Genomic DNA, 26,491 nt, shown 5'->3' with positions numbered 1-26,491 from the left:
TCAGTTTCCTGAAATTTGAATACATAAAAGTAGAGACATCAAGAGCAAATCAGATCAAATTATAAATAAATAAATAAACAAACAACAAATCGAAATTAGAAACCTCCAAAAAATTAATATGAATGAATGAATGGGATTGAAATGGGGATATGACGAATTGGAGATTGTTGATAATATATTAGTATTATCAGCCGACGTAAACGTGGACACCAACAGCTAAGAGGAAGATGCAGATCAGACCAAAGTAGATGAGGGAATGAACTAGTATGGAGACACCACTAGTCTGGAAGTTTCCGAACTCTACAAATCGGCCCCGACCCGGTAACTGAATCAACAGTCCCGGCGTCAACAGTATGAACAGCACTACTGCTACGAACACCGGTCCCCAGTCCGACATTTTCTTCTTCCTTCTCTCTCTAGTAATTAATTTCTCGCTCTATGTGAGGTTTGTGAGTAGTGAAAATGGAAATAGAAATAAAGACGTGTGGGGGCATTGCGAATGACAAAGGTGACACAATTTATATATATATATATACAGGTGAAGATGGGGTTTAGGAGGAAGAGACAAGAGAGGATGACGAGGAAAAGGTGACAGTTAGCTACTGCCCAGATTGGGTTCACACTCTCATTGCACACCTTTTGCTTTAGTTTTTTTTACTTCATATGCACGTCTACTTGCAAATTTTTTATTGTGTGAGCTTAAATTGCTTAATATTTGGAAACATTTTATAACAACATATACCGGGAGCACTCTTTCCATGCAAAATGATTAAGATAACTTACCATTCTCTCAATTCAATCTATAAATCAAACATGTCCTAACAAAATCTCTATCTCATTGTGTTGTGCCTAGTAAATAAAAATAGATTAGAGGACATTCCACAACCTTAAAAATGAGCACTTTATGGTTGCTTAACGAGATCAATATTCTTTTTCTGGAACATATTCAAGATCAATATTCTGGTTTTAGCTTTAATCTAGACATCTGGATCACGCCATCGCTCTATTCCCCACCCACAAAAATATTAATAATAATCACTTCATAGAATTCACATAGATGTGCTGTAAAACTTGTGAGTAACATGTACTTGGTATTTTTTGGGTAAGTACTAAACTTGTGAGTAAGAATGACCCAAAGCTGAAGCATTGTTAATAACCTCAATTAATAATGTTAATTTGTTTCTTATTACTAGCATTTCTATATATATATATATATATATATATATATATATTTTATGTTTACCGTTTTACTTGTCAATAATATTGGTATAATGGGTTCTCTAATTGTCAGCATTGCAGAGATATACATTAGTGACCATTGTAGCATTTTCTATTTTTAAACACTTGATACATACCATACTAGCATTTTTACATATATTTAGTAATGTGAAAAAATCTTAGTTTAAAAGTGGGAAAAAATCATTGAGGTTTCTAATATGAGTAATGCTAGAGACCTTAAATATTTTACTAAAAGTTTTACCAAATGTCTCACATGGGTGCGGGTCCCACACCGTGAGACATTTAGTAAAACTTTTAATAAAATTTTTGGGGCCTCTAGCATTTTTGTTCTAATATATTTTGACATTTTCCTCACCTTACTGATAGATCAATGGCTGTCATCAGTATGACATTCCAAAGCATGGCAACAATCTGTAAAGAGGCATTAGTTCGGCAAACATAGATGCATAATGTATTGCCAGTCCATGGTGCAACAGCAAGTGCTATCAAAAACACACGCAGAGAGAGAGAGAGAGAGAGAGAGAGAGAGAGAGAGAGAGAGAGAGAGAGAGAAACCATCTAGCTTAGCATATAATCTTAACTTTTTCATTTTACCAAAGAACAACCAAACTCATTAGGGAATATTTAAAACAGACCAGTCATTTTCATCATTCTAATCACAACCACCAAGTCCCATAATTCAACAACTGAAAATGTGAAAATTAAACAGCAAACAGAAAAGCAAAAGAGATGGTATTCAACATCCTCAAATTCCTAACAGCTATTTAAAAGTTTCCGAATCTTGTTTTTAAGCCCTGGACATTCAAACAAAATAACACTCCTCTATTGTGTTCCAGAATAGCCAATCACCTTCATGCGTAATTCAAGCGGAATATGTCATTCTGCACATAGAAACTCCCTTGTGGCGTTGGCATCAAATGAAACATCTGTTAGCCAAAATATGGCAAGAGAAGCAACAGGATAATGAGGATATTGAAAGAATTACAGCTCTAACAGGTTTATTTACAACAATGGAGCAACAATGAATCCACTATATCGTGGACGACAACAAAGACCATGGTCATTTCCTTTGTGCACCCTTGATCCCATCAGATCTTTCAAATCCTATCCACCACCTTATGTAGTGCTCTCCCTAGTGTAAAATGTGTAGTTCACTCCGAATTATGAATTATAAAAATAAACAGATTTGAGTGTTTCATTTTTTTAATATAGAGGAAGTCATTAATGCCTGGCAGAAGGAAAAAATGCTCAAAATTCTTAAGGAAGCCATATTAAAGCATGCCTACTTCCTCTCCATTCTTCAAGAGATTTAAACAAAGACCATATTACTATACTCATCCGATATAATCTAAAAATAAGATATCATATTGCAGTAAAAGAAGTCAAAACCTTTCACAGTTCCACCACCTTGATCTCCTTAATAAGAAAGAACGGGAGCAGAATATTGCAGGACTGTGAATTGTGCATAAAATATCCCTTCAAGAACTTGGATTTATTCTTGCATGACCAAGTTCAGCCATCAGAAACAAGTAATTATTATGAAGTATTTCACAAATTCGTAGGCTAATGAAGAAATCTGGGACAGATGGTCAAGCCAATTATGATTAAACAAGAAGGTATCAAATGGAAGGACTGTGTGTACTAACTCTCATTTGATCAAGTCAACATAAGGAAAATGAAACTATATGGTCGCTGAAGCCAGTTCCTAATTTCAGTTTAGTGACAGGTTTTAAGTAGTAGGGGTCATTACTTGGCAATGCGTGCATTACCTTACCCTTTAAGTTTTGTTAAACAGGATGCATACTTGTGTGTCCTCAATAACAATATAAAGGAAATTTAAGCAAGAGATCCAGCCAACAAAAAGATGAGATTTTTGTCAATGAAACACTCGGATCCAATAATAGCAATCTATGCAATGCAATGTCCTTAGTACAATATAAAGCAACTCAATGCCACACATATTAGATGAACCCAAAGCTGATGAAAGATCCAATGGCCAAACAATTAAACATATTAAGATGCTAGCTAAAGGATATCATCATTGTATGTCATGCAAAGATAAATAATGAGGTTCATATGTATAGTCAAGCCACTTTCCTAGGTACAAAGCAAAATTTTAATTGCAGGTGCTTCAACGTTGAGGTGGTACCAAGTTCGATTCTACCTAGATGCATGATTTTCCAGCATGAAAACATTTCATCCATTGATATTACCAGAGCAGATCCGGCTGCCAAGAGCAAAAGTTGGAAACTTCATATTAAACTTGCCCCGACAACAATATTGGATGTAACGGAGACCATGTGGCAGTATCACCATCCAATGTTTGGATAACTTTTGGGTATCCAATGTTTGGAATGTTGAGTATTTCTTAACTTCCATTTTACTAGAGCAACTCATCACCAGTTACTGTATATTTGTGCTTGTGCATGCACAAGCATGTCTTAATTGGCTCTGTGAGAGAATGATGATAAATAATGGGTAAAGTGACCCAAAAATATGCTCATATTGTGCACATGTATGTCAAAAGTGTCATCAAAACATAAATATCCACTACACAGTAATGAACAAAAATTCAAGTTCTTGACAGATGTCAGTGTATAATATCAACATTACCATAAAGAATCTTATGCAATCATAAAACCTGATCAAATTACTCAAACAATAATCCAACATCATGACTTTATGTCATCGCTAAAGTGTACAGCACAGTATATTTAACAAAAACAAAATGTAACATTCAATAGGGATTCATGAGGAGGGGCTATTTAAGGGAATCATACAACTATAACACTAAACAAGATAGAAATAACACTCTCTATGAATAAACGAGCTAACCACCACTTGTTAGCTTGAGTGGCATCTCCTGCCACATCAAACACAGGAGTCCAAGAGGCTTACTTCTAAGCAAAGAACCTAAGCAAGCCTAAGAGGTAACACAAACCAGGTTTAAAAGCTCTAAAAGTCACAGTACATTCAACAATCAGAAGGTGAGAGAACCCACAAACAACCCTAAATTGTCAATCATTGTTATAAACTGTGCTAAATATTTTCATTTAGCATTTCAGAATATAACCATCATTCAAAGCATAATTCTGTTAGTATTCAAAGGAGCGAACATATAAACTGATACTTGTTTCATCATTGATTGGTACTATTAAAATATCAGCCCTACACATCATTCAACCATGACATCAACATCCTTGTCCTTCCATTATTTTATATCAATATCCATGTCCAGACTACTACATATATCTTCGCAAAATGATGTTGGTTCAACCATGCAAGGATAGAAATCAAACACGACATTCCAACAAAGGTTCTGTTTTTGGTTGTTGAATTTTAATTCAAAGGGTAGTTATAACTTACGAATATGTGATACATAAAAATTAGTGTCCAGAATCAGTGAAAGGCAAAGTGGTTAAAATAAGCGTTCAACAACATATCTGAGTACAAACATTTTAAGAGATTAAGGGCATAAGGATAGCCTGTAATATCAGCCAAACAGTACACAAAAAAAGCACCACAATAAGCCAACAACAACAATTTCTTTAAAAAGAACAAGTTTGCTCTACTTCACCAATTGACTCAAGTAAATTATCACCATTAATATAATCCCGAAATCAAGCTGATTATATTTTGCCTCTTCCTACGCAATATGATTCAAGAAATTATGAAAAAAAGATTCCAATTTCAGATATTTCTTGCTTTTTCTTTCTCCCTTAATTGTAACCTAGTGATAGGGTCCTTAACAGCTACCATACACGGTACACCCACCAATCAACGCATGATATCAAATACTATGGAAAATTGAACTAACAGAGTGAAACATGGGTAGTAAAGTCTGGAAAGACAAAAAACAGAGCATTACGTAGTAGGAACAAATCAGACATAACATCAAGAAAACTTAATATTCTAAGGTAAGGAGTAAATTTTTTGTAAAAAGAAAGCTAATTGTAGACAAAAATAATCTAACAAAAGCCTCATATAGTATATTGGACACTAAAAAATAATCAAGATTCAGGCCACTAGCTTAGTAACAACCTCATTCTAAAGTTTTGTATATAACTTCCAAAGTCCATGCAAAATCAAGCACAAAGCTCAATTTTGGTTAAAGGCCCTTCGCTTGAATACTTCAAAGAATACAAAGTATATTCTCATTAAATTGCCATTCGTAGAATCATTAAATGGATCACAAACACATACATACATATTACACATCCACCTCATTGTACCATTCCCACTAATACTATAAAAGCCTCAAAATTTAGTGTAACAATTCTAGGCAAGTCAGCACCACAAGTGTATGATCTATGCAAATGTAAAAGCTTTTCCAGACATTATCTCCAGCACAACAAAAACCTGCTGCTTATTGTGCAACAGCACAATCAAAATCATCCTTGAGCTGGTGAATAAGCAATGCCTTACTTACACATTAACCTGCACTAATTGCAACATTCCAAACTCAATGAAACAGTGAGTCACTGTAATATCTGAATATCCCAATGAAACTATAGTACCATTTTGGAGTTGAGGGCTCCAGTGTTTTCTATGTATGTAGTTGTTTGGGAAATGTCTAGCTTGTTGATGCAGTGGTTGGAGAGTTGAACAGGGCAAGTAAAGCAAGCAGCATAAAAAAGGTAGATACAGAAAGAAGGGGGAAAACAAAAGGTAAGCAGGTATCGAGTGTTGCCCCAATTTTCTTGTTGGATATCTGGAAACCACAATTAGACTGAACTCTTCTATATATATGTATATAGCAAATTGCTTAAGGAGGTGAACAGAGTAGAGAGGAAGCCCTCGGGAAATATCCTTAGTTCCTCAATTCATTCCATGGCACGAAATCCACCATTGGCTAAACAATCATTTGGTTATGCCATTTTTTATTTGTTTAATAATTGGATGACTGAGACGATGAATCCATCCCCTAGAATCATTTGGGGTGTGTCGAGAAGTAGGAATCTGTGGCAGTTGGTAAGCTATATATAGGTGTATGTAATTGAGGAAAAGTATGGGATGCCCACTTTTGCACCTTACATGATAATACACATTACTCCACCACCACCTATAAATTATAATGGGAAAACAAGTATTCATTCTATGCAGTGCCATGGCTCACGTTATTCCACAAAGACAAATCTATTCATAACCTAATCAAATACTTTTTCACATAATACCAATAATCTAATTCCAATGAAGTGTAATCAAAAGAACGCACCAGATCAACCAAAAAACACATAAATCAGAATATAGACCAAGTAAACCCTAAAATCCGTAGACAAACATGGAGATGAAAGAGAAAAGATGTACCTGACTGAATTTGAGGGCATGTTGTTCGCCGGCCAGCTGGAGATTGCCGCTGACGAAGACGAGCATGCCGCCGGCGGGGCCGGAAGGCTGGCAGTCGACGGTGGTGATGCCGTGCTGGCACTGGTGGAAGGGGAGGCTGGCGAGCTTGGCGGCGATGTTCTGAGCACCCTGGAATTGCTGACCCTCGAAGGTCAACATTGAGCCATCCTGGTACAAGTTTGCGAGTCCTCCTCGATTCGTATCGAACGTCGAATAGTAGTGCTCGACAAATGCTTTCGCTACTGCGTTCGGATCCATTTATCTTCCTTCCTTCCTCCTTAAATTCGCAGCCCCCTTCTCTCTCTCTCTCTCTCTCTCTCCCCGTCGGATTCATACGCTACCAACACATCTAACCTCGTGGGCCCTTTTCAGAGCCCGTTTAGATTCTATTTTCGACCCGAATTTGAGGTACTGAATGAAAAGGGTTTACCCCCTTTTTTTTCTTTTTCTTTTTTTTTTTTTTTTTTTTTTCATTGGAAATTCAGAAAACAAGAGAAAGGACTTAAAAGTAGATACCGTACACGAACAAAAGAGACTAGTCCCTCATCTCATCTCACTAGTCTAACACCAGTTATGTCATCTATAAGCAGGGCCTTCACTTCCTCAGGGGGTCTTCAAGCACCACACCATATTCTTCTTGTGAAACTCCTATGTTGGCAGGCTTATCTGCACATTTGTTGCCCTCTGAGTGTGTGTCGCGGTGAGCAATTGCATCGTTTCAGGAGAAATTTTGCATCTTCAATGAGAGCTCTTTAAAGTGAGTTATGGCATGGGCCATCTCAGATTTGGCTGATTGTCAGTTTATATAGTCATACTCAATTTCAACCTCTTTGGTACCTTTGTGGAAAAGGGTATAGCCTTTTGGTTATGTTACTTGTGTACTAAAACATCACATCCATCTCACGCCACAAATTATTTTATGTAATGATACCATATATGATTGAGATTTAATGAATTATGGGCCGGACATTGAGGTGGCTATCCCATCCCAGAGTTTCATCCCTGTGCAATCCTTAAAAAATAAACCATTAGATGTATCACTGGTAAATTATATAACGCTGTACCTTTCATTGGAAGTGTTAATGTAAATGTAAATTACTACTACACACTCCACCAAACCTACCTCCACCACTCACTCCTATCACCTACTACACTCCACCAAACCTACCTCCACCACTCACTCCTATCACCTACTACACTCCACCAAACCTACCTCCACCACTCACTCCTCACCTACTCTCCCAAAACCTCTCCTATATAATACATCCTTGTAATATACAAAATACACAACAATCTTGTAACAACAAATCAATCAATAATACAATATTTTCTAACATGGTATCAGAGCAGGTTTAGAACCTACTATTTTTCGTTTAACCGGCGGGCGGCAATCTCGCCTTGGCCGCCCGCCGGACCTCAACCTAGTCCACTCGAATTTTCTACACATACCTTGAAATTTCCCTCCTAGTTTCTTTCTCTGGTGCAGACATCTCTGTAAAAGTCGGTGTGTGCTACGGCCAGCTGGGGAACAACCTGCGGTCTCCGTCGAAATCCGTAGAACTCAGAGCCAAGCGAGTGAAGCTCTACGATGCAAACCCACAAATCCTGAAGGCCCTGAAAGGCACCGATCTCCAGGTCTCAATCATGGTCCCTAACCAGCTCCTCCCCAACATCTCCACTAACCAATCCTTAGCTGACGACTGGGTCCACACCAATGTCTTCTCTGTCTGTGTCATCAATGGCGGTGAAGGCAACAGTGGCTAGGTTTCCAATGGACCCAGACGCACTGGAGTCTTCGGGGCTGCCGTGGGGGGTGACAATAACGCCGTTCGCCGCCAAGGACGAGAGCGGAAACCCTCCCCTTTACGGATCGGACGGCCATCTTCTGCCGCGGTGCGAGTACTGCTGGGCCTACTACAACACCTACTGCGAGCAAGAACAGTGGGCTTGGACTTGCTCTCTCTGCGGCACTCTCAATGGCCTCTCTTCCCAGACTATCTCTTTGCCTCTTCTCTCTCTCTCTCTCACTTTGCACCCACTCTCTTTTGCTGGCCTCTCTTTTCCTTTCTTTTTATTTTATTATTCACTTCCACTATTTTCTTTTTTTTTTTCTTTAAGTAAAAGCCAGTGTATGTCTCCCCACCTTCGTATCTTTTATCTGCAGCGCCCATGCTTTCCATTAAAATATATTCTCTGTTCCACCGCCTGAACATCCTCCCCCACAACAATATATTCTCTGTTCTCTTTTTCTATTTTATTTTATTTATTTATTTATTTTTATTCTTATTATTATTAAACAACACCAAAACCATTCCCATATACCAGCGCCCATAGTTTCCATTACTATATTATTCTTATTATTGTTATTATTCTTCAAAAAAAAAAAAAAAAAAAAAAAAAAAAAAAAGACGCAAGAAGATCTGCACACCAAACTCATTTTATTCATATCAGGGAATCAACCCCGATCACAATTTTACCAAAAAAAAAAAAAAACAAACAAAAAAAAAAAAAAAAAAAAAAAAAACACCAAAAGCTTTGTTTTCTTTTCTGCAGCGGCCACACATCGACCTCACTTCTTCCCTACTCTGCCGCCGGCCTTTTCTTCTTGCCTCCGTCCTGGACGGCTCTTGACGGTGTTGCCTCCGTGTTTACCACTCCACTGGGCATGATCAGTACTCCCTGCTCCTCCACTGCAGCATATGGCGGCCCTCCAAATCGGAACATCACGGTGGCCTTCCGCTTCAGCTCCTTGTTTTCTGCCCTTAGCACGCTTATCTCTGCTCGCGCATCCTTATACATGCGTTGGAGCAGAGCCAGCTGGGAGTTTAAATGCTGCACCTCATTTGTCCTACTCTGCAGCCGGTTCGACAAGTTTGTGACCGCCGTCATGCTTTCCACACATGCCTTCAGAGTATACTGATTGGCCTCCACATCCGTTTGCACTGCCATTTTTTGCTCCACCGACTGCATCGGAAAGTTCAACGGAGCAAACCCAGTGGTGTTTGGTTGAGGTTCACGGGACACCGCACCTGCTATCTCTCTTGTGGACTCGTTGAGGTCGGGAAAGAGAGTAAGCAGACCACGGGACGACGAAGCCATTTTCTCTCGCAACAGAGTGTTACAGACTCTCTCTCTCAGCACAACAGTGTTACAGACTCTCTCTCTCAGCACAACGCAGAATTTTTCAGAGGTTTCTCTCAGTTTCTTGTCTCAGCCTCTGCCTCGGCCTCAGCTCCGTCTTGGTTAAATAGCCGAGATAGCCACGCGCATCGCGCGCCTTTTGACACCGACAACCTGGCACGCCTTTTCATGGCACACCTTTTCATGACTCGGGCACGTCTTTTGATGACACGCCTTTTGATGACACACCTTTTGAGGGCACGACTTTTGAGGGCTCGATATCTACATCCATGTATATCTTTTGGGCAGTCTATCTACACACTCCTACAGTGTCTTCTACACCAGTCAGCTTTATCAATCCCTTTGTTTCAACCTCAAATAGGTTTCTATCTTCACACCTATTTGAGTTTGAGGGGGGGTTATACACAGTATCATGTATAAGTCGCTCATGGCGCACTCCCTAAGTCGCCCCCTTGGTGCACCACCACAAATTTCTACATCGGTCCGACATGACCCCGTAAACTGTCCTGCTACATCGGTCCGACATGACCCCGTAAACTGTCTTCTACATCGGTCCGACATGACCCCGTAAACTGTCCTGCTACATCGGTCCGACATGACCCCGTAAACTGTCTTCTACATCGGTCCGACATGACCCCGTAAACTGTCCTGCTACATCGGTCCGACATGACCCCGTAAACTGTCTTCTACATCGGTCCGACATGACCCCGTAAACTGTCCTGCTACAACGGTCCGACATGACCCCATAAACTGTCTTCTACAACGGTCCGACATGACCCCGTAAACTGTCCTGCTACAACGGTCCGACATGACCCCATAAACTGTCTTCTACAACGGTCCGACATGACCCCGTAAACTGTCCTGCTACAACGGTCCGACATGACCCCGTAAACTGTCTTCTACATCGGTCTGACACGACCACACAGTGTCTGCTACAACGGTCCGACATGACCCCATAAACTGTCTGCTACATCGGTCTGACACGACCATACCGTGTCTCCTATCCTGTTTTATTTATCAGTTTATTTTTCTGTTTTGTTACTCTCTCCAAACTCAAGTTGGCTAGTACCTATCCTCCTTGAGTTTGAGGGGGGCTGTTAATGTAAATGTAAATTACTACTACACACTCCACCAAACCTACCTCCACCACTCACTCCTATCACCTACTACACTCCACCAAACCTACCTCCACCACTCACTCCTATCACCTACTACACTCCACCAAACCTACCTCCACCACTCACTCCTCACCTACTCTCCCAAAACCTCTCCTATATAATACATCCTTGTAATATACAAAATACACAACAATCTTGTAACAACAAATCAATCAATAATACAATATTTTCTAACAGGAAGATCTCTACCATGACAATAATTTTGTTAAGTGGACCATCACCTTCGTGCACGATTCTTAAAAATTATGTCTATGGAGTACGTCTTGGAGGTGATTGCAAGTAAGGAACCGCCCTATATCTCTGCATGTTTGTGTAATCTTAAAGTTGTGTTTATAGATTTGAAGAGTAAAAAGAGGAAAAAAAAAAAAAAAAATGAAAGGAAAAAATTATATTTCATTTACATTTTTTTTTCTTTTTTTCTTTCTAATTTTCTTCATAATTTCATAAACCAAACACAATATAAGAGTCTTCTAATCAACTTGAGAGTGATAGAGTGTTGGTGTCACGACCCAACCCTAGTTACTTAGGGCTAGAATCGCAACTAGCTAATTAATTTTGATTTTCACAAATTAAGTGGCACAAGAAAATAATTAAATAGATAATTAACTTTATTTCTTATTATACTATTTTAATAAAAGGAAATACATCTATCAAGCTTTTCTTATTTTATTATTTGGTGACAGACAATTATAAAAAAGAAAGAAAACATATCCACATCAAATTTCGTGCTGGTTCTACTACACGAGGTTACCGTCCTTCTTTATATTCCATCACCTAAAAAAGATAACAGCTATAAGTACACAGCAGAGTGAGATATATTATGTTAAAAGTGTAGGGCTCAAAATAACCGTGGATAGTTATTTAAACTAAAACATTATACAAACTTAATTCGAGTAAATAAATTATTTAAGTAACAGAAACTGAAATCCAGAAATTATGTAAACAAATTCAGAAGTTATATTTTTTTTACGTATTAAACAATTGGGGTGTCACAGCTAGCCATCCTAGGTTAAAATAGTCAATAAAACAAAATATTCTATCATATCACTTTCTTTATTTTTTTACATATTTTTTTGTAAAAAAATTAAATAGGCAACTAAAATAATCCATACCCAAAATACAGAGGCAAGATGGAAAAAGCCCAAAGCAAGGCCATTCAATTGCGGTTCGGCAATTGGGTTGGGTTTGGATTAAAAAAATATAAATTCTCCCTTGTAAATTTTTTTGTTAACAAAATTCGCTAGGAAAATAAAATTTCTAATTGCTCTCTAATATAATAATAAAATTAGCTTAATTAGTAATTGAAATAAATTTATGACATTATTAAAAATTATTAATTAGCTTGATAATTTATTAATAAAAATGACCATTTGTGTAAATCAAAACACAAAACATGCAGCGGAATAAAATCATCAGATCATACCTTTTGATGATAGAACCTCGTGGATAAATCACGTGCTTCCAGAATCAGATCAATCAATCCCAGCAGTGGGGTGATATTACAATGGTGAATATCACCCACACAAACCACAGTGCAACTGACTTGATCGTTGTTTCTTGGGAGAGAGTCGGGTAGAAAACAGACTCAACGTTGTTTCTCTTGGATTACCCATAACCATATAACAAATATTTAATATATTATAATATCTATCCATATCAGTTAAGATACAGATAATATCTAATATATATTATATCTATCTATATCAGTTCAAACTGATAATGTCTGTTTCAAGAGTGGTTATCCTAAATAGGTTTGATTTCAAAATCAAAACCTATTTGGATAAGGATTCAAAATCAAATTTAATGGTCATGCCACATGGGCGCCCATTACTAACATCTCCCACTCGCACATGAGTTGGCATGACACTGCCACATCTCTATCTCAATCTCCCCAAAAACGAACAATCTCATACTAGCCACTGCACCGTGCGACTGCTGAGAACACCTGCATGTGGGAGCTCTATACTAGAAACTCAAAATGAGCCAGCATAGAGACATCAACCCAAAAAGAAAAGAAATAGTGTCTCATATACCCCAGACCCATCTAATTACACCGGTCCAAAAAACATCTCTAATCCCTCAAAAAGAGCATGTTTGACCCTCTCAATTCTTGCAATATATTCACACTCAATTCGCCTCTCATACAGAGCGATGTGAGTTGCCGGCAGTGAATATACAACAGTGGTGTAATACTAGATGATCTTCCCTTTGCACTCATGCCATTTAGTTTAGGATTGACCGCTTTCCCAGTGATGTCCCTTAAGGTCGAATCATGCATGACCGCAGGCAACATACCAAAGTAGCAGAACATCAACCCCTTACCTTATGACATAGTCAAAAGTCACAAAAGGGTACATAAATGAAAGTCATATCAATAATGACACGTAAGACTCACACGGTGAGGAAGCAGGGATCCATTCTCTCACCTCATTACTCGGTCGCCAAGCACATATAGTATGAATACATGCTACGGTGGAGTAACTCTTCCATAAAGAGTGACGTCATACTCGATACACCGTACAGATATTAGTCTAGTCGCTTTCTAGCGCTTAACCCGAATTCTCTATTTGCTCGCCTTCTAGGCGCCAAATGAGATCTCGCATCTGGCTAATCATAACAGGCACAACATGGAAAGTGGGTACTAACATCCATGTTTGGTCTTTAACACGACCTCATCTTGGTTATAACCAAGGCGACATACATAGTGGATGATTTAAGCCTCTCTTGGCTCCGAATAAAAATAAACCACCAGTCTCATCCTTGCTCGCTCCCAAGCGTCAAGGGCGATTGCTCGTGTGAGTGAGCCAATCTTGCCTGCTGACATCATCATTTGCTAATCATTATGACACAAACCGTAATAGTGTCAACATCCCATCATCTCAAAATAAGTGATCGATTTTAAAAAAAAAAAATTGACCACAGCTTGCGCAATTATAGATTCCAAACATAAACCTTATCAGCACCTCTTGCGATAAGTATATACAACGGAATCCACCATGTGCGCCTCACATGAAATGATTTAAGATCACTACCTCTTGCGCAATAACCTCTCTAAAGATATTTTTGGTGACCAATTTGCGTTCATTCTTAATGCGCCCAACTAGCGCAGATGCGCCCAACTAGCGCATTGAATTTTACAAGGAGCAAATTAATATGCTTCTAATAAAGCATTTTATCCACAGTCTAATGAGCAAGGTCAATGTCTGAACAACTCAGTTAACCATTTATCAAAGGTAACACTTATCATGCCGAATACGCCCATATAGCGTACTTTAGGCTCCCACAACAAAGAAAAGATCAAGGAATATAGGTCATCTGTTTCTCCCAAAGACAATCTGAGGATTCACTCAATAGCTAAGGCTCTGGCTTTTACCGATAGGTAAGTCAATGGGTTTGCAATTTTGCATCTAGAATCGTTCTAGGATATTCCTTATGTAAGTCATCGAAGACAAACCGAGAATTTTCCTAAAACAATCCCTAAGGATCGTACATCCGAGCATATGAATTACATCACCCATGTCCATCATATCTAAAATGGAGGACTGCCCACCCTAGGTGGCGACAACCTTATAAATTCCTGGCTCATAATGACTAAGTAAGGAAAAACTTCTTTTGGACCATTGATCATGCCTCAGTGGTCTTCATCGATCATCGTTGCCCTATCATGGCTTGACGAAATCTAAGAACCACTGTTTGGATAACTGCTTTAGGCTGTAAAAGATTTATTGGAACCAGCAACCTTTTTTGCGCTCCTAACTTTTCACTATAAAAGCAGAAGGTAAATCCTTACGGATCTACTTATCCAATTCTCTAATGAGAAATCAGGTCACAATGTCCACAAATCAATGTTCCGAACTTATGTCAATTATAGCCTAAGTCAAAATAACCTCACTCCCCAGGAGGAAGTCTTCTCATGGTCTACACTTTCCTCAATGGTGCGACCATTCGGTATCTAGCGAGCCTTATGCCTCAACAATGACTATCCAAATTACGCATAACTTTATAACAGTTTTGCGTCATAATGGAAAGTCAACCAAATTATAAAAATGGTTAATCCTCAAAGACTTTGTCTTAAACTGCGCAACATTGATCCACTTTCTAAAAACAGGAGACTAGAGCCTTTGGCATTATCCTAGGCTCTTTATCATCTTGCGGAGCAATCATGAATGTTTCCCTCTCAATCACCTAGTGATGACGTGGAAATTTTCACATTTGCTACCACGCAACTAAGAATGTAGAGTATTCTGTTCTAATGGAGTAATCCATTAGTAGACACATCGCTCCCACTGTCCCTAGGATATTGGAAATTTCTTTCCATTCTCAACTAGGCTACATAGAGCGCTATGCTTGGAATTCTCCATCTTATAGAGTTCCGAAAACTCTATTCACGTCACCTTTACTAATAAAACTTTATGTGACTTAGTTACACTACCACAAAGCTGCTTACCTATATGCACATGACCCGGAGGGTTTGCATGACCGCATACAATAATGCGCCACACGACCCTTTGTGTTTACAAGACAGCATACAATAATGCGCTATAGAACCCTAGGTCTTAACTTCGCAATCTTATGAGAAGTAGAATAAAGATAAGCTGCTTAATGGTTACAGATCGCCCATAGATGGCTCTCTGCTAACCCATTACTCAAAATGGAGTGTAAAAACTGATATAGAGGGCACTTAGTTAGGGATATAGGCAACAAACTAGTGCAATTCCCAATTGGGAAACATTTTGCGCCATTATCTACCTAACATTAACAATATTTAATTCCTTATCTCTACTACACCAGTGTGTTGTTGAGTACTAGGAATAATCAATGTTCTAAGCATCCATCTCTCTTCACAGAGTTTTTCTGAAAAAATAACTCAAATAGATACTCGCCACCTTGGTCAAAACTAACAGCACAAAAAACTCTTATCTAATTGATCTCGACCTTATATGTGCAATGTCAAAAATCATCTCAAAAATTTTTGACTTATGGGAGATCAAATAGTCTTGACTCAGATGCGTATCGTAATCTATAAATGTGTCGAGATTGAGGCTTAGCTATCATACCCTCACACATATCTAGTCACAAAATATCATAGTGGACTAAATGCGCCAAAACAAATGACCTTCTGCGGCTTTCCTACTTACTTGTGCGCACCCATTGCGAACAAAGTTACACATTCACATGAGAGCAGGATGTCATAAGCGAGTGGGCCCGAGAAGGCCTACTCAAACCATCGTGTCATCATCTCATTAATGTGATTAAGTATAATAAGCCACTGGTTCATGACCAATGTCATAAACTAATTCCAATCATCTTAATGTGTGAGTTCTCGAAGACAAGTTTTAAAGGTTTAGGCCCAACTAGGTAATGACTCACGACTAAGTCATATTCACTAGATCATAAAAAGGATGTCATGGAGATATCAACTGCGCCTAAGTCGCAAATTTAACTAGTAAGTGCTAATCCCCTGCATCTTCAAGTCAATTTTATTCTCCATACACTTTAATACATCTAGTTGAAAGATGACGATACTCCTGTTGCCATCTCTATTTCTCGCTTCATAGTTACTTGCAATTAATTCTACTATCCACAAGAATGAGAGAATAAGCTATCAACTATGATAGCTCCTGAAGTAACTAAAGCGCGAATTAGGCTAAAGAGTCTAATTCAACACAATGCTCTTACAAGCGATGCGTTAAATTCTTAGAGTCATAACAACCTTGTCAGCCTTAACCTTTTCATTACTATGCTGCAACGTTTGCGCTTAGTGGTAAATGTTATTCAAAACGTTAGCCTAGTAAGGGAATCACACAAAGAAGCACCTCATCCATGTTTCACACTCAAGTGTGGAAACAGTAAGTGTCCACACTTAGACAAGTTGGCAATGCTAATAGATTTTGCAGCCACTAAACGCTAATCTTTTCACTCAGTGTTAATAGATTTTGCAGCTTCTAAGTGCTAATCTTTTAACTTCACGTGATATTTCAACGCACACTATTATAGTGCATGAAATTTCGCTCAATCCACTCCCAATAATTGGGTAGAGAGCAAAACACTGCTCGTACTGGCTACTCGTCTTACACTTAATGACTAATTTATTTAAGCTCGCATTTCTTGGATGACGTGACTCTTGAATGTTACTTCATCCAATGATGTAACATTATTTACAAGTCAAATTACAAAGTCAATCCACGCAGCTCATTAGTCAAGATCATATACAGATCTATTGAGGGCTTACTAATTTCATAACTCCAAAACTCGCCAACCAAAACTATGTAGCGTGCCGCTAACTATAGCGCACACATTAGTTTTTATTGTGCCAAACAAGGCAACAAAAACACGGCGACTTTGAGTCATGTTTCCTTACTTTGGCTCAATTAAGGTTTGACCTAAAGTCTCCAAGACTTTTGCTTATCTAAAGAATGGGATTAGTTTGTTCACATTTGAACATCTCTACTAAGTTTAGGTCAACCAAATTAACTTTCATAAGCTAAATCAATTTAGAGAGAAATTCGCATTGGGATTAATTTGATTAGCATAATATAATTTTGCCGCAAAAATCTAAATTAAATAGTGACAATATTACACAAGTCGCAAGATCGAAAATCCGCTATGCTCGTAATCATCTCTTGCGCCACAAGTGACAATTATCCAAAATTTAGTTTAATTTATGCGCAAAATATTGGTTTTCGGGAGTTAATCTACAAAGATTTCTCTCAACCGAATAACCTCCCACTGACTATGGCATATACAAAGCATGATAAATTCCATACAATAGCATTTTAATGTAAATCTACAAATAACTCATGCTATATTTATTTAATAATGGAATTCTAATAAATAAATAAATAAACATGCTCTTCTAATTACAACATATTACAAACCCAAAAAAATATGCTGTATCCAATATTTAAATTATGCCATAACAGAAAGTACATCATCCTGAAATTTTCTGGTATTTTCTGGAATTTTAAATAACTAATTAAACACACATAAAATTAGAAATAAAAAATCCAGAAACTAGTAAACAGAAACAATATTCAGATTATGCCATAATTAAAATGTACATTGTTCTGAAATCTTCTGAAATTTTTCTGAAATATTCTGGAATTTTAAATGACTAATAAATACACATAAAATTAGAAATAAAAAAATCCAGAAACTGATAAAATGAGACAATATTACCAGTAGATATTAAAACATTTCAGAAGTCCACAATAAAAATTTCAACCCCAGAAAATTAATCATGCAACACCAGATGCATTTTAAAGCAAAACAAAATGCATTATTAACACAGGAAAAATATTACATATTTTCGTAAACTTTTCAAAATTTTACAGAATATAGAAAAATTAATTCTGAGTCTAAGGGTACCAACCATGCTTAAAACAAAGCTATAACGAAAAAATTATGGCCAATTAACGCAATTCAGAATTAAAAAACAAACAAACAGAGCCTTAGAGCCAAGCCAGCGCGGAAAAACGGCTCGGCTCGGCTCGGCGCCGCTCAGCGCAAGTCGGCTCAAGGATCGGCTCGGCGCGCGGCTCAGACTCGGCTCGGCGCGCGGCTCCAGCACGCGGCGCGCGTGCGGGCGCGGACGGCGCGCGTGCGTGGACAGCACCGCCGACGCGCGCGTGATGGCGCGTGCAGGCGCGTCAGCATGGCATCCGGCGCGTGTAGGCGCGTGGGCGCGCGTGGGCGCGCGTGGCTTCGGCGTGGTGGAGCGTGAATGCCACGCGCCGCGTTCCAGGGTACTGACAGTTCCGATTTTTGTACTGCCGGACTCCTTTTTCCAAAATAAAATCATTTATGCTCTTAAAAAATGACATTAATGATCATAAAAATAAAATATTTTGGATCTCCACATCTTTTATAAATATACACATGATAAAAGAAAGCACGAAAATATCCATCATTGGCTCTGATACCAATGTTAATCAAAACACAAAACATGCAGCGGAATAAAATCATCAGATCATACCTTTTGATGATAGAACCTCGTGGATAAATCACGTGCTTCCAGAATCAGATCAATCAATCCCAGCAGTGGGGTGATATTACAATGGTGAATATCACCCACACAAACCACAGTGCAACTGACTTGATCGTTGTTTCTTGGGAGAGAGTCGGGTAGAAAACAGACTCAACGTTGTTTCTCTTGGATTACCCATAACCATATAACAAATATTTAATATATTATAATATCTATCCATATCAGTTAAGATACAGATAATATCTAATATATATTATATCTATCTATATCAGTTCAAACTGATAATGTCTGTTTCAAGAGTGGTTATCCTAAATAGGTTTGATTTCAAAATCAAAACCTATTTGGATAAGGATTCAAAATCAAATTTAATGGTCATGCCACATGGGCGCCCATTACTAACAATTTGTTATAAAATTATAAACTTCGGAAGGCATGATGTAATTTCTAAAATTACATGAGACAATTTATATTTTAAGTAAATCTCAAGAAGTGTGTTTATAATTATCCTTAATTACAATATCATCAAGGTAAATATGATAAGTACTTTTAAAAAGTGTGTATGATATAATTGATTTATTCATAAATTCCTATCTTTAATCCTTTTATAGGATGCCATCTAAAACAAAAAAAAAAAAAAAAAAAAAAAAAAATCATTGTATGGGCTTAAGCAAGGACAAAACTACCAATTAAAATATGCTTGCTTGATTGTCACATTAAAGCCTAAAAAATATTAAAAGATAAAGAGGACACTTCAGATTACACAAGCAACAACTCATTATATGATAGGTCAAAATCTTAGTTCTAATCTAATATTATTTTTTTCTTGCGAGTAGTTTTTAAAATCATAATTTGATTGTTCTATTACTTGTCCCACCTCCCACTTGATGCACAATTGGTGATTTTAATCTAAAATAATAAATTTTTTAATATTATGTCTAAATTTTGAATTTATTATTTTTTTAAAAAAGGTAAAATAATGATAAAATCATTTAACAAAATTTTATTTTTCAATCTTTTACCCCTTTTTTTTTTTTACAAATTTTAAATCTAAAAATAGCATAAATATACCCATACCAATTCTCAATTTAGTACAAAATATTCAAAAGCCAAAACATTAAAGCCATAATGATAACAGTTCAGATTCAACATTACAGTCATTATGGATAGGAAAATGTTATGGATTTTAAATAATCTATTAAATTTTTTACTAAGTTTTTTAGGATAAATTACAAATACATCCTTTAAGATTTGATTAAAATACGAATTGTCCTCTGTGGTATTGAAAATTACATTCCACCTCCTGAGCTTTCTAATTTCAAAACAAATCGTCCATTTTATTAATAAATCATCAAGTCAATTAACTGTTTTTAATAATGTTAAAAATAAGTTTCAATTAATAATTTAAATAATTTTATTATTGTATATGAGAGCAATTATAAATTTCATTTTTTAGTTAATTCTGTTAAATAGAAAATTCTAATATGGGGGTATTTGTAATTTTTCAAACCACCGGAGAATCTGTATTTTTGTAATTTACCCAACCTTTATATGAGTATGGGATCTATATAAATCCACATGTATAGGAGTTCCACACCCATACGCAAGATTTAGTAGAAACTTTGTAAATTATTTAGAACTACTAACATAACTCTTATGGATAATAAGAGGGAATGTACAAATTTTCTCAAAGTCACAATATTTTTTTTCATGAGGTGCGTAGATCTTAAATTTATAAATTAAAATAATTCATTCATTCTACAAAGTGTTTCCAAAATAATTAACTATAGGCTGTTGTTTGGTACCTCAAATTTTTGTGGCTCAAATTTAAGTTAAGTGATGTGGCTTGATAACGTGGAAAATTAATTTTTTTTTTTTTTTTTTTTTAGGGTACTAAACCTAGTTGTTCTTGATAATATGTGATTGCTTGAGATATTTTATCAACTCTTTTTTTGGTAAATTCTATATTTTTAGCAGCACCAATATTTAGTAGATTTTATAAAAATTCACAACGTTGGTGACAGTTTGTGATTAATATTAATACTTGATTACGATCTATCAACAGATCTTGGATATAAAAATGGTGATAGATACTCATATATAAAAAAAAAAAATAAAAAAAAAAAGAGGAAAAAAGATATGTTTTGATTTTAGGCCCACTATACTTCTAAAATAAGAATAGTATCTAAAAATTTTGAACGTTACCTGAGCGTATTCAACGTAAGGCTCTAGCGTTGGCAAGCTTCCAATTTACAAAAGTGGCTAACCTCAACCTTTCTTTCCTTAAATTAGATTCAAAACAGATTTGTTTCGTTTCCTACCTCAGACTGTAACTTCAAAAACTGCTTCTTTGGTTATGCAGGAGACCTAAGATCAATAACTTGACTTACAGTAATAACACACTCTCTTTTGGAAATGAATTTATTTATTTATTTATTGAACAAAGATTTACAAGGAAAGGGTGCCTGTAGACTGTTGTATTGTTATAGAGTATTGTTTGCTTTAAGAAGGCCTAAGAACCAAACTTCTTTCCTAATTTCAAGTATACTCTAACTAATATGTCCCATTTTTCTCTTCCTCAAGGCCTTTTATATAGGCACCTTGTGGACCTCCAAGTCTGGATTTCCACCAATATTTTATATATTATATTTTATTGTTACTAGAAGACAAATAAGCAGGTGTCACGACTACATGCTGATTTATTTATTAACAAGAGACACCTGATGGAGTAGTCACATAGAAGTGTAGTCTTCACCCATAGTTTTGCCAAACTACCCATGATTTTGTCAATCCATTACATTGTCTAGATTCCATACTTCATCATCACTCATGATATTACTAATATCATAGTTCTCATCATACTCTTCAAATAACTCATCCCATCCTTCTAGATTTTGTTTCATAAGATATTTCTCTAAAATTTTACATTCTCTTTCAAATAAATATATCTCTGATTTTACATATTTTAAATAATCATATACTAATTCATAAGGTAATCTTGAAACAATTCATGTTTCACCTCTTGAAACAATCCATGTTTCACCTATATAATATTGATAATGAGAATGGTTGAGTTGGCTTTAATGGATGAGGTGGATCTTGCACCTGTGTTCGAGGTAGATTTGAGCCAAGAACTTTTGTGACCTTAAGGAATTTCTCTTAATCGCATTATAATTTTTCTTGCTTTTTGGGGTCTGATGTCTATCCATCTTTCACTCAATAATTAAGAAAATATTTAATTAAGAGCTATTTCAAAAAGTGAGTTATAAGTTTTTTTTTAATTTTTTTTAAATGTGTAAAAAATAAAGAAGTGGTGTGATTAAAAAAAAAAAAAATTCAATAACTGGTTTTTAACTTAAAATAGGCCTAAGTTTCTCACTAAAACTTAGATTTATTTTGGAAAGTAGATTAAAAGTCAATTTTTATTTTTTTTTTGATTTTTTTTTTAAAAACATGTAAAAAAAATAGAGAAATAAGCTTGCTTGTTTTCTCTTTTCAAAAAAACACTTTTTAGAAAATTTTACTTTCTTATTTTTGGTATTTTTTTGTTTTTACTGAATTTTTTTAATATTTTAAGTAATTTTTTTACTTTTTAGACACACCTAACATAAATATACCTAAAAAGTAAAAAAATTGTAAAAAAAATCTTTTAAAAATTCACTAAATACCAAAAATATAAAAAAAAATACAAGAATTCAGTATATTTTTTGTATTTCTATGTATTTATTAATTTTTTAAAATATTTTTTCACAAATTTTTTACTTTTTAGATATATCTAACTAAGGTGCATCTAAAAAAGTAAAAAAAAATGTTTAAAATTTTAAAAATATTTACTAAAAACAAAAGAATACGATAATCAAAAAACTTAATTTTTAAAAAATTTTAATTCAGAAAACTCAAACCAAACATACTTGTAACTTAAAAATGCTAAAAAAATTTAAAAAGCTAAGTTTTAACATTGTTGCCAAAATAGGCTAAACGTCTTAGGATGGGATTTTAAATTTAGATTAATAGAGTGACCTCTACTGATAATCTAACTCTACTAACTAACATTTAAATTCGAATTAATGGAGTGACATTGGCAAATAATTTAACTCTACTAACTAACATTTTTGCCTATTTTGGAAAGTAGGATAAAATTCAAATTTTTTTTGACATTTTTTGTTTTTGTTTTTGTTTTATATTTTTTTAAATGTGTAAAAAAAATAAAGAAGTGATATGATAAAAAAAAAAAAAAAAAAAAAGAAGCCAAAAAGCTTCTAACCAACTTGCCAAAATAGGCATTTATTGTGTGCCTCCCTCTCCCAAAAAAAGTTGGGCTTCTCTCAAGTGTATAAGGCGCACCATGGTCCAATTTCAATAAAAAAAAGTCAAAAAGCTTCTAACCCGCTTGCTAAAATAGGCATTCATTGTGTGCACCCCTCTCCCAAAAAAAGTTGGGCTTCTCTCAAGTATGCAAGGCTCACCATGGGTCGTGTTTCAGTAATATTAATCATTCATTTTGAAAAACGCTCAATATATATCATTTATAAAAAAAATTAAATTGATTTAAAAATTATAATATTTTTATTTTATTTTATTTGTTTCTAAAAAATAGATGTTGAGTACATTTTTTTAAATAGGCTATTTATTTTTTTTAGAATCAAATTAGATAAATAAAAATATTTTTATTATTGAATTAATTTAATTTTTTTCAAAAATAATATAAATAGATAAGATCATAAAATGAATCGTTCAATCATTGAAATATGACTTATGATGGATCCACAAGTCCTTCAAATTTTGAATTTGAGAGAGACCAAACCAGGAAAACCTTTTCGCTTGAGATTTAGAAGAAAAAAATAATACAGTAAAATTTACAAAATTTTATATAATTACATCTATATCTCTTTTGGTAAAGGTAAAACATAAACTAGTGCTGATAATGCATAGATAAATTAACAAAATAAAATAAAATAAAACATACTCCATTCCTCCTATTTTATTTATCCATTTTTTTATATTTTAATTTGTTTCAAAACGTTTGTCTACTTTCTATTTTGAAATATTAAATTTTATTAGATTTTCAAAACTACCTCTTATAAATTATTATAAATACATTTTAAAATTCAAAAAGAAAGGTAATTGAGCAAAAAACATTTCAAAAATTAAATTAAAATGTAAATTTGACATGCCTCCTTAAGAAGTTGAATTTTCGATAATGGACAAATAAATTGAAATGGAGAGAGTATATTTTAGTACGAAATACATGACAATTTAATATTTTTTGAAACTCATTTTTTCTAAATCTTGAATAAGATTACTCTTATTTAGACCACTGAAAAAGAAAAAATAAAATTATTAGTTGGTCCAAAGGTGCCGCGTGATATTACTATTCACCAATCACAAACTATTATATATTTTCATGTTTCAAATCACTTAATATAAAATTATAAATTATATTTTTTTTAGCAATTATAATACATTAAATACTATCTTAAGTCCCGTTTGTTTTCAAAGATTAAGGCCAAGTTTGGCATAACCTAAATAATATAAAAAGTCAAAAAGTCACTATCCTATTTAAGTCACATCATCTTATTTAAATCATATCACCTCTCTTACACATCACATCAAACCCAACCCAAACCCAACCCATATAAGCCAATAAGTCAAAAAATGTACTTTTTTAGAACATCCCAAGCCAACCCTTAAATAAAATTGTGTTTGCTGTGATAATAATTGTTAGTGTAGGAATTGTTAAATTATTTTTATATAAAATAATAAAGCAAATAACAAATATAAAAAAATTAAACATTAATGTTTTAAAAAAATTCCCAATATGTAAAAAATAAAAAATAAATAATTTTTTTAATCCCCTCACAATTTTTCTAATACTACCTCCACCTCTTCCATCCCAATCCCCCTTCCAACCTCCATCTTAACTCCCTCCTCCATCCTAATCCCTTCCTTAACTCTACAAAAAATACAACACTAAGGCCAAGTTTGGCATGACCTAAATAATACAAAAAGTTAAAAAGTCACTATCCTATTTAAGTCACATCATCTTATTTAAATCACATCACCTCTCTAACACATCACATCAAACCTAACTCAAACCCAATCTATATAAGCCAATAAGTCAAAAAGTATATTTTTTTATAACATTTCAAACCAACCCTAAATAATTTCACCTCTATCTTAATCCCTTCTCATTCATTACATTCAAAAACAAACGGGGCCTTACGGTGCTTCACAACCCACCAATAACTTCTCAAAAGAAAAGGCGTATGTTGTACGACCACAACAACATCATCCGCAAGGAACACGCGGGATTAGCTTTGCCACTGCATCCGCAACTTACATAAATAATTTCTCAGTTTCATATCAGAAAAAATGTCATAAAAATATGAAGAAGTATATGAATGAGTTACTGGATCAAAAAAAAAAAAAAAAATCGATTTCTATGATCAATTAAGGCTTGTTTTGAGAGATTAGTCAAAAGTTAATTTTTTTTAGCTTTTTTAATTTTAATTTTATTTTTAAAACGTGTAAAAAAAATAGATAAGTGATATAATACAAAATAAGGTAAAAGTCAAAAATTAACTTTTAATTAAATTCCCAAAACAGGCCTAAGTTTTGAAAATTTTGAAATAATTAATTTTTCTACATCTTGTGTTTGAGAGTTCGCTTCGGAAATGGGTTGGTTTTTTCAGTTTTTTTGTTATTTTAGCCTATGACTAAAAAATCTTGTTTAGGATGAGTTTTTTGACTTTTATGAAGAAATAAAATAATGATTATGAGTTAGATGTAATGTTTTGTTTTGTTGAGTTAAAAATTTATTTTGTTTTTTTATAAAGTAGTCTCAAATCCAACCTAACTTGCCAAACGAAGACGGAGTATTTTTTCTTTTCCTGGATTGTTTGGGATAAACCTATATTAGTACACTTCTTATTTTTTTTAATTGCATCATCTCTGTTTATACATTTTTTTATAAAAAATTAAAAAACATTCTTATTTAAATTCTTTTAAATAATTCCAAATCTTATCTATACTACGTGGACGATGTCTCTATACTCTTACATTTAAAAAAAAAACCAAAAAAAACAATCGATGTTGACTGAGGTTGCAGAGACTTGCTGCAAAAGAGCAATAAAAGCATGACTTTTGTGTTTAAAATCACCGACACAATAGGGGTGTTGGGGAAAATTTTTTTAAATTTTTTATAGTTAAAATAATATTAAAAGATAAAATAGGTTAGTAAAATAATTAATAAGATAAAATATCACATCAAATCTATAATTATTTTATTTTTTCTTTTACAAATATAATATTCAATTATAAAAAATCTATCTTTCCAAACACAAATTTTAGCCTCCTAAAATAACCTACTAAATGATAGAGATTCATTTTTTCTTGATTCCCACAACTCCCATAAATACATATCAGTGAGTGATAGGAAAAAAAAATAAAAAAATAGAAAGTAAAAATTAATCAATTTCAATACATTAAGGATGATGGAGTCAAGAAAAAAAAAAAAAGAGATAGAAAGGGTGCGTTTGAGTTTGACGATCACGAAAAACAAAATCCAATGGTTGAATTATTATGGTAGCGTTTGGTAACGTTT

General features: G+C 34.8%; 1 protein-coding gene across 2 annotated transcripts; it reads right to left on the bottom strand.

Annotated features, from left to right (window-relative positions):
- Positions 1-1,860: 1,860 nt before the first annotated feature.
- LOC114266978 (nuclear transport factor 2B) lies at positions 1,861-7,494 on the bottom strand. 2 transcript variants are annotated; one of them, XM_028207970.2, is made up of 2 exons: positions 6,547-7,494; positions 1,861-2,165 (listed from the first exon to the last, which is right to left on the bottom strand). In XM_028207970.2, the coding sequence occupies exons 1-2, from the start codon at positions 6,841-6,843 to the stop codon at positions 2,091-2,093; spliced, it is 372 nt and encodes a 123-aa protein (XP_028063771.1). In that variant the 5' UTR covers positions 6,844-7,494; the 3' UTR covers positions 1,861-2,090. The 2 variants fall into 2 exon arrangements, with proteins under 2 accessions (XP_028063771.1, XP_028063772.1); XM_028207971.2 differs by lacking the exon at positions 1,861-2,165 and adding an exon at positions 5,371-5,676 and having other exon boundaries at positions 6,547-7,361.
- Between the last annotated feature and the right edge of the window lie 18,997 nt (positions 7,495-26,491).

The sequence above is a fragment of the Camellia sinensis genome, chromosome 1 (assembly GCF_055761805.1).
Source record: "Camellia sinensis isolate YWXY chromosome 1, ASM5576180v1, whole genome shotgun sequence".
Taxonomy (NCBI): Eukaryota; Viridiplantae; Streptophyta; class Magnoliopsida; order Ericales; family Theaceae; genus Camellia; species Camellia sinensis.
Note: the sequence above shows the minus strand (reverse complement) of the source record. Positions and strands in the feature narration are given on the sequence as shown.